Source organism: Excalfactoria chinensis, chromosome 22 (assembly GCF_039878825.1).
Source record: "Excalfactoria chinensis isolate bCotChi1 chromosome 22, bCotChi1.hap2, whole genome shotgun sequence".
Taxonomy (NCBI): domain Eukaryota; kingdom Metazoa; phylum Chordata; class Aves; order Galliformes; family Phasianidae; genus Excalfactoria; species Excalfactoria chinensis.
This window is the reverse complement of record NC_092846.1, coordinates 2,246,425-2,256,220: the sequence shown is the minus strand read 5'-3', so window position 1 is coordinate 2,256,220 and position 9,796 is coordinate 2,246,425. Positions and strand designations below refer to the sequence as shown.

The 9,796-nt window shown below is 52.7% G+C and overlaps 1 protein-coding gene across 1 annotated transcript in view; it reads left to right on the top strand.

Moving 5' to 3' along the window:
* The first annotated feature begins 7,059 nt into the window (after positions 1-7,059).
* Positions 7,060-9,796, top strand: part of MAN1C1 (mannosidase alpha class 1C member 1) — a 41,550-nt gene continuing 38,813 nt past the window's right edge. The window contains exon 1 of the mRNA XM_072355645.1: positions 7,060-7,831. Within this exon, the coding sequence (XP_072211746.1) occupies positions 7,295-7,831 (537 nt within the window). The 5' untranslated portion in view covers positions 7,060-7,294. The remainder of the gene's footprint in view (positions 7,832-9,796) is intronic.

The window sequence follows — 9,796 nt, the reverse complement described above, 5'->3', positions numbered from 1 at the left end:
ATTATTGTTATTATTTGAGTGTTTGTGCTGGTTTGACTTTACTTTTTTACCACGGCATCTTTAATGCATAGAAAACTTTGTATTTCTACCTGGTTGAGTTTTCTTTCTCCCTTGGTGCATAGCAGTCAGCAACTGGAAACAACTGGAGAAGGGGAGCTTGTTTGCAGGGCCATCCATGCAGAAGAACGTCGGTGGTTACACATGAAATAGCGTATTTTGCTGCTGGATGTGGCTGTTTTGAAATGAGCTCTGGGTGATCCCATCCCCTTGGGGCTTTCAGCCACTCTGCAAGCTGAAATGCAGGTTTCCCACTCTGTGCTTCTGAAAGTTGTTTTCTTTCCAGCCATTGCCATCAGTTTTATCCCTAACAAAAACTCCAGTCTCAAGCAGTGTGAAAGGAAAGCATCCCAGGATGAAGTTTTGTCGCTGCCTGCAATCAGCAAAGAAATGTCCTCTCCCTGCAAATCACAGGGGCGGTTTCTAATAATCCTATTTCTGGTCATGCCACTCCAGGCCCTTTTCTTTTTTTTTAATGTAGGGATGCTTTGCAGGAGCTACTTGACTCGTACCATTGTGTTTCCATATTCCTAACAACCTTCCCAGCCCCCAAACTTGCTTCTTCTCAGTTCTTGCCTCAAACAAAACCCTCCTTCTGTTGAGCAGCATGAATTTTAGCGTGACATTTCAGCAGCAGGGCCGTCACTTGGCTGTTGCCTGCACTGCACACTCAGAGCGTGAGCCCCAGCCAGAGCAATGCACAAAAAGAAGTGTAACAGCATTAAGCCTCAGATGTGGCAAATTTATCACTTCTGGGTGCTGTCACAGCACGAGCATAAAACTTGACAGTAAAAAATAAAACAATTTTGTGGCTGGCATTTTTTATTACTTTTAGTGTGCTGCTTTTTTGGTTGTTGTTAGTGGAAATTTAAATTATAATGGTATGCTTCACTTAAAAAAAGAAATATAAAAAAGTATCCATAGCAACAGGAACATCGGAATTATTGTAGGCTGATCACTTCTCTAACTTGAGTCACATCACATGCCTTTCAAAGGCAGTCCCAGAGGTGCAGGGTTTTAATGGATTATTTTGTGGATTGTTTTTTCAGATAAACAACTGTATACACAGCACTTTCTCCATCAATATTCTCCTTACACAAAGATCTAAACCTAATAATTGCCAGCACGCTTTGTTACACGGAGTTGGGAATTCAGGCTTGCTCTCGCAATCCTCACTTCACGTGAGTTTTTTGTCAGCTGAGTTGGAGCCTTCTGGTTAAATCATGTCAAACAGGAGAATTTCCATCAGGCTCAGCTGGTGTTAATTCTGCCTGAAAGTGTTCAGGCAAAGTACAAGGGGAGGGGAAGGGTTGCTCAGCTTGCTCTGTGTTGGGAATCTGCCTGTTAGATGGCAACTTGAGTCGATCTTGTGTTCTCTTCTTGTAGAATTCTTATTTGCTATCCCCTGAAAGTAACTCCAACAGAGCTGATGCGTAAAAGCCCATCAGTGTGAAACTGTGCCCAGTCATCTTTTGGATGCTGTCTACATCTGAGTCTCCTTCATCTCCTTCTGACCTGAAGCAGTTCTAGCTTTCAGGAGGAAAGCCCCACCAGTACACACTGATGGCCTTCCTCTACGCTCATGTGTTACTGCAATTGAAACTGTGGTAGTAAACTTCTTTACATGCTTAGAAATCTCTGGCAAAGAATCGAGACTTAATAAGTGTTCACGTGCATAACAACACCACAGCTTTGTGTGTATCTGACATTCCGTGTTCAGCAATTTGCTTTTTACGTCCTTCATTTCCCACTGTTGTGCAGTGGGTCATCATTTCCTGCATTTTTCCCCAGAGGAGGCTGCAATTGAAGGATGATAGATGTGCAGAGCAGAACATGCAAATTACTGTTGAATTAGGCAATCTTTTGACACACAGAACGTTACTTGTCATTTAACCTCCGGAGAAGAACAGCTGATGTGCCAATGAGTGGCTGTGGATCACCGAGAGAAACAAGAGAATGTGTTGGGGTTCTTTTCCTGTTTTGATTTACCTGTAAGGAGGTGTCATGTGAGCATGAAAAGGAGCGAGCTCGGAGGAGACAGCTTTCAGGTTTTGAAGGTAGTTGTCATCAAGGTGATGCCAAGCAAATGCTGGTACAAGAACTTGCTGTAGTGTCTGTCAGTGGCTTCCAGATCAAATTGGTTTTGTATGCATGTTAAAAAAAAGAAGGTGGGTGGGTAAAGAAGGCAGAATGATGCAAAAAAAATATGTCAGACCTGCAGATCTGGCTCATGTTTTAAAATCACATTCTTTGTGTCTGCTATGAAATTATGGGACTCTTACACGGTCTTCAACAGAAACCTGTAGTTGTGTGATTGAAGCATGAACCAGAAGATAATCCAGTTCACTCTGACGTTGATTTGTTAAAGCCCTGGGTCCAGCAGGAGTCAGAAATGTTCATTTCAGGTTGAGCATGCAGAGTCGTAAAGATATTCTGAGCCCTGACCTTTACTACCAGACTGCAAGCTAAAGCCAGCAGTTCTCTGGCCTCACCTCTCAGCTGTGCAGTGTCAGGCATAGGACCTAGCAGGAGGTTTTCCCTAACCTGTAGGTGGAGCTTATTAACTCTGAGCTCATGTTCTCGTTGCTCAGAGTAATTAAATGAATCCCAGAGGCTGTGTCCTCAGCTACTTGGGAGTGTCTTTGCTGGTAAGGTGGGTGCCTGGGCAGCAGGTGGGAGTTAACCAGCAAGACATGACTGTCCACGGCCATAAACAGCACTGAGAGGGCCAAGCTTTTCCTTCTGTGATGGGAGAATGAAAACAGATTCTATAAAGCTATCGAAGGACTTCAAATGGGCCCTAAATAGGGTAAGTACACAAGTTGCTTTACAACTATGATGGGAGAATCTTAGCTAGTGCAGCTCGCTGTATTTCACAGGTGTTTCCCTCTGCCCTTGATGCCCTGTGCCTTTCCAGTTCTGCTTTTCATGCTCTGAAAATGAGGGCACAGTCTCTCAGGACCAGGACTAATGAAGAGCCAGCAGAGGCTGGAGCAGAACTCTTCAGTTACAGGCATTCTTGTCTCATTACCCAAACTGCATAAGGAGGTGCATTCCTGCTGAGCCCCAAATTGCTTCTTTTTTACTTCCTACCCGACATAGCAGAGTTACAGAGATTACATTTAAAAATACAGCATCCTCAGAGCAAAGCTCAGGATATAAAGCATCAGGCTAACCACAAACCCACGAGCAGCTCTGGATGCTTCTGCCCAACATCTGTTGGAGGCTGGTACTCCATGCTGTCGTTGGAGGGAACCCATGCTGTTGGCTGAACACATCTGGCTGTGTACCTGTACTGCTGTGGTGGCATTGCCACGATCCTGTTATTATTACAATTAAGCCTTTCTGGTGTCTTTTAGAATAGCTCCTACCAAACCAATCCCAGCAATGCATCGTTACCTGGTCTAACCTAACAATGCTGTAGCGCTTTGTGCTTTCAGCTAACAGCAGACTCCACTAGCACTCTACTACATGGATTGTGCATCTGCAATTCCCATTCACGTAGCAGGTAACAAAGTTTCTAATTATCTAGGCTTCTCTTGTGTCCTCACCGCTTGCCTTAAAACCTTGGAATAATCAATACCAGATGGATTTCTTCTGTTCTGAGTCATTACAGGCCTTCGGGGATTGCTGTGCTCATTCTCACCACGTGCAGATGAGCCCCACTTCAGACCAGTTTCAGGCTGTTGTATGCATAACGCATCTGCCAGTTTGTCTGTACGGATTCTCCCTTTCCTGATCACAGCTAGATAAAGTGATGAGAGCCACAACAGCTCGCACATAGCTAAGTGCTTCAATAGACACCGGGCCTTGCTGTATGCAGGTGAGGAAGGGTGGTTTGAGGTTAGGTTTTGTCATTGTTTGGTTTGTTTGTTTCCCTCTGGTTGGTTGCAAAGCTAACCATGTTAACTCAAACCAATACAGAGCCTCTCCTCCATCTGCCTGTTCTAACCTGTCATTGCTGTGATACCTAAAAATCTTTGGTGGCTCTTTGGAGTTGAAGGCTTTCTGGCTATGGATGAGTGCTGTTCCAGCCCAAGAGAGGCATCCCTTCCATTTGTTCTCAGCTGAGTATTTTCTTACCCTCCCTGATGCTGCCAGATCCTCTTAGCAGGCAGCGCTGTCTGACCTTTTCAGTCCTGGGGCCGTCACTAGGATCAAGGAATCACCACAATAATGGGAATGCTGTTGTTGTTCTGTTTGTTTTGATGCAGTCTGCTGCTTGCGGCCTCCCCAGGGAAGAGATCTGGAGGTGAACGCTTCTTTTTTTTTCCTCTTCAGTGTGAGGCTGAAGCTGGGTGTTAAAGAGATCAGAGAAGGAATGATGGAAGCTCACGGAGCCATGCTCCCTAGAGGAGTACTGGTAAGTAGGTCCCTGATAAAGGCAGGAGGCTATAAAAGCCTTCCCAACTGAACCAGTGCTGCAAATAACAGAGCTGGCAGGTGGCTTTCAGGTTTCCTCCCATCTTCTGAACCACATTATGAAAGTGTACAACGAAGCAAAGCCAAAATATCCTTTGCAAAAGGACTCCAAGGAGACTTTGGAGTGTCTGCTGCACTCAGCATGGCTCCCATGCAACCTGCCACGTGTATCCCTCTCCCCCCAGTGCAGCTATGGGGCAGGGAAACAAGAGCAGTGCACTGAGCACTCCTCAAGCAGCTGCTGCAGACAGAAGAGCAAGCAGAGAAAGCGGCCTGTATGTCTTCCTTACTCAGGCTGAACAGGTCCTGCCTGTAAACCACAGGAGATGGCGCAAATTCAAAAGCAACTCATCAAGGTGCAGCTTTGCCTCTGAGGGAATACGAGGCCAAGGTTCACGGGGGCAGCCACAAGAGATCTAAAAGCACAAGAGCTACTCATTATTTGTATTTTGACTAGATGAAGACCTGCGGCTGTCGTGTGGGTGTAAGGAGGCTGGTGAAGCTGTATGGTTGCAGGCCTTGGGTCAACGGCCTCCCCACAATCCTGCTCTGCCTGCCTGCTTCATAGCACCGTCAGCACTTTGAGTAAGAAACGTCAGCAGAACCAATTATTAGTTGGACCGTTTAAAACGTGGGCCCCTGCTAGACCCAGAAATCAAAGCACTTCTTTTTCTCCTGTGGTTTTAGTTATTCATGAGGAAGGAACGTGCTCCTGTTTCCCTGTACGCAGGAAGATGCAAACAGCAGATGATTGCTTTCCTCACAGCTCCTCTGCAGCCTACAAAATGTTCTCTTTTAGCTTTTCTAAGTTTAGTCACATCAATACTTCCGTGCCTGTGGTTTTACCCTTTCCTGGGAGCCGCCCTCTTGCTGCTGCTCTGTAGCACAGAATGGTTGGGCTGGAGGTGAACTGAGACCCATTGACCTGACCTTGAGCACCTCGAGGTGGTGGGGGGGGGACACCCACATTTCTCTGGGCAGCAAAGAACAGTAAGTATTTCCTCCCAACATCCAACCCAGGCTTTCCCTCTTTTAGCTTAGAGCCGTTCCCCTTCATCCTATCGCTCTTCCCCCTCACCCTCATAGACCCTCCACCCCCCAGCGCTGCTCCTCAGCATCCTCAGAGGGCTTTGGGTTTGGCTGGGGGCCTTTTTTCCACTCTCACTGCTCATCCTGTGACAGACGTGTACTTTTTATAAGCATTAATGAGCAGAAACACCTCAGCCCGCTGCCTCCAGCTCAGGTACGGCGTTAGCTCACTGGGTGAGCATCAGACTGAGTTTGTGCAGTGTGCTGAAGGTGAGCGTAGTGCACAATGAGGATTTAAGGATTTGGGCCTCAGGTGTGTCCCATGGCAGGAGTTGATTTGGGGTCTGTAGAAAGTGGCTGTCAGCCCACAGAAACAAGGCTCCTTCCAGGGGTGCCTCGACCGGGACGGGCTGTAAGGGTCGTGCAGCCCCTCAGGCATCGAGCCCGCTTCCCCACGCGTGTTCCCTCAGCCCGAGGTACCTCGGATCCCTCCGGGCAGCAAAAAGCTCAAGGAACAACCACACTCTCACCGCCTCCTCGAGCCCAGCAACTGTGGTAAACAAGCGGGCGGGCCTCGCGGCTTTCCTGACGTTCAGAAGGACCAATGAGAGAGGCCAAGCTCCACCCGTTAACCAATAGCAAGCCAAGGCGGGGCGAGACGATGGGCGGGGCTAAAGTCACGGCGGGTAGGATCCGGGTTGCTGATTGGTCGCCTCCCGAATGGCCGTTGGGCTGGCGCGGTGACCGAGGGCGCGGGCGGGAGGAGGGGCGGGGCTGCGGGAGCTGTCGCAGTGAGCGGCGCCGGAGCCGTGCGGTGCCGGCCGGGCTGCGTGGCTGGGCACGGCGGAGCTGGTGGGTAGGGACGGGGCGAGAAGAGTCCCTTCCGAGCGGCTCGTATGCGGTCAGAGCCTTCCTGAGCCATGGGTGGGCAGGAGAGCGGAGCTCCCCTTGCGAGCTGCGGGCAGGCGCTGCCCTGTGCCTCCTCCTGATGTAGCGGCGCTGCCGGCAGCCGGGCTGTGCTCGCTGTGCTCGGATGTGTCGGAGGGGTGAGTAACGGGGCAGGGACGCCCCGGGGTAGACGCTGTGATGCGAGGCTTGGAAGCGCGTTTTGGGTCGCTCCCGCTCGCTTTCGTGGGCTGAAAGTTAAGCTTTTCCCGTAGAGCCGAAGGGATGTGAGTAACAGCTGAGGTTTGAGTGAGCGGTGATGCGTTGGGATCTATTGGAGCAAAACAAACCGCTTCAGCTCCGGCCCGGACATCCCACCCGCGATCCGATGGGAAGCCCGGAGGGAGAGGGAGAAAGCGAAGCGGTGCGGCTGGAGGGTGGGGGAACAGCCGGGGGGGGCTGCAGCTCCTCCGTGGAAATAACGCGCTCTTACGCTCTTCTCCTCCCCGCAGAAATGCCGCAGCATGAACCCACCGCCTGAACGGACGGGATCGCTCCTGCCCGCCACCTCTCCGTGAGCCCAGCCTGAAAGCCGCCGTCCGGCACCCGCCCCGGGATGCGCTGCCCGCCGCCTTCATGCCGGCCGGGGGGACCCTGAGCCGCCGCTCCGCTCCCCGCCGACCTCTCGGCCGCCGCCCCGCCCCGCAGCGCCCGCCCGCCCGCAGGACCTCCGGGCAGCGGCGGAGCCCCGCGGCGCATCGCGCCCCGCACCCACCCACGTGCGGCCCCGTCAAGCCGTCCGCGGCGCCGCGTCCCTGAGCCCTTCGCTGCGGCGCTGCCGGTGGAGGCGGCGGAGGGTCCCACCCCGGAGGGTCCCACCCCGGCCGCGATCCGCCGCTCCATGGTGCTGCCGCGGAAGCTGCCGGGGATGCCGGGCTGGCCGGCGGCGTTGGGGCTGCGGCTGCCGCAGAAGTTCCTTTTCCTGCTCTTCCTTTCGGGCCTGCTCACGTTGTGTTTCGGGGCCCTTTTCCTCCTGCCTGACTCTTCTCGTTTCAAACGTCTCTTCTTACCCCGCCGGGCCACCTCTTCATCCTCCTCTTCATCATCATCGTCGTCGTCCACGCGGGACACCGAGCTGCCCCGCAGCCCGCCCGCCGCCGCCGAGCCCCGCCACGCCAGCCCCGCAGCCCCGCGCCGCCTTCGGGAGAAGCTCCGCTCCCGCAACGCCGCCCCGGCGGCACACACGGCCCCGGCATCCCGCCCGCAGGGACCCGACGGCGAACGCCCGGCCGAGGTCGGCACCGGGGCTCCCCGCGAGTCGAGAGCTCCGTTCCGCTTCGACTATGAGCGGTTCCGACAAAGCCTTCGGCACCCGGTGCGGGGCGGGCGGCCCGACCAGGACCCCGATATCCGAGCCCGAAAGATGAAGATCAAAGAGGTGAGAACCCGAACGAACCTCACAGCCTCGTGCCCCAGCCCTGCCCTCACCTCACAGCCTCGTGCTCTCTATGCTAGCTCCTTCCCCTTGTCCCCCTACCGTGGGTACCCTCACAGCCTTCCTCCCCCTCCTCCTCCTCCTCGGTCAGGCTTCCTCACCTCGCAGCTGCCTTGTCCCACTCGCAGCCCTGCCCTGCTCAGTCTCTCCATCCATCCCCTCACAGCCCTGTCCTCATCACCCCCTGTCAGCCCACATCCTTCACATCTCATTTCCTTCAGTTCCCAAACCAGGGCCCATCACCTCTCCCTTCTCCATCCAGGGAGGATGATGAGCTGGGGATGGGGGGGAAGAGCATCTCTACTTGTGACACACTGACAGGTGTGAGGTTTGTGTACCCATGCACACCTCTTGCTCTTAGGGTAGTGTAACAGCGTGGGGCTGGAAAGCACCGAATCCAGGTGAAAGGGAGATTTCAGCTTATAGTGTTATTCAGAAACATGTTTGAGTGGTTGTTGAAGAGGTTCCCACCCGAGATGTGGTGTTTGAAAACGTGAAAGCTGGTGGGAGATGATGGAACTGCGCCCGGCTGTGGGGATGTACAGATGGATGTGCCGTCGTGGTCACAGATAGAAGGCTTTGCTGGGAGATGAGCTCCTTGAGAGCAGCCCTGCTGGGGGGTAAACTGGGTGTGAGCCTGCAGTGTGTGCTTGCAGCCTGGAAGGCTGACAGTACCCTGGGCTGCATCAGCAGAGAGGGGTGGCAATGGGTGGTTTGGGGGGGGGGGGGGGGTTTACCCTCTGCTCTGCCCTTGTGAGGCCCCATCTGCAGCACTGCACCCATTTGTGGGCCCCCAGCACAGGAGGGATATGGAGCTGTTGGAGCGGGTCCAGAGGATGCCAGGAAGATGATCAGAGGGCTGGAGCACCTCCTATGAAGGAATGCTGAAGGAGTTGGGCTTGTTTAGCTTGGAGAAGAGGAGGCTGTAGGGAGACCTTGCTGTGGCCTCTTCAGTACTGAAAGGAGTACAAGCAGGAGGGGGGACTGACTTACACAGCCTGAGGACAAGGAGAGTGGCTTTAAACTGAAAGAGGGGAGGTTTCTGTTAGATGGTAGGAAGAAATTCCTTCCTCAGAGGCTGGTGAGACACCGAGCTGTGGGTGCCCCATCCCTGGGGGCACTCAAGGCTGTGTTGGATGGGATCCTGGGCAGCCTGAGCTGCACCCAGCCCACGGCAGGGGTTGGAATGAGCTGATCCTTAAGGTTCCCTCCACCCTCAGACATTATGATTCAGTAAGGCTCGGGGCTGACTGTTCTGCAGGCTGTTCCGTCACTTGCTACAGGTGGAGTTGTCCTCGGGGTGCTGTGCTGGTTCAGACCCCAACAAGGCTGGTACCACCGTCAGCAGGGTGACGTGGGTGTGATGGAGGGGGAGAGCTTGGCCTCGTGCCCACATTTGGTGCGTAAAAGCCTGGCAGCCTTACAGACATTGCACTGCAATCCGTGACCCAGTTAACCAAGAACTATAGATTCTGGTTTTTCACCACGTTGTGGGGGGGAGGAAAAGGAAAAGGAAGTGATAATGCTTGTTTTTATTTCTCTTTCCTCTGTAGATTCCTTACCGATATCCAATCCCAGCACTCCCGTTCTGGCTTGAGATGAACAGGCGTAATGACATAAAGCTACTGAAAACTTCCATCGGGTTATTCTAGTCCATTGAACTGAAGTGTGGCCACGCACGTGTGTGATTAAGATCAAAAGTCGGTGATTAAAGGTCTTCTGATGGTATTTCTTCAGGAGGAAATGAAATGTGATGATGTAGCTTTGGGCACAGGAAATGTGCAGGAAATGTGTCCAAATTGCTGGAAGAGCAGTTCTGTGTCGGAGGGGCAGGGTAATTTATAGCCAAAAAAAAGGGCACGTTAGGTTACTGTCTCCAGAACACGTTGTTATAAATCAAAGTCGTGG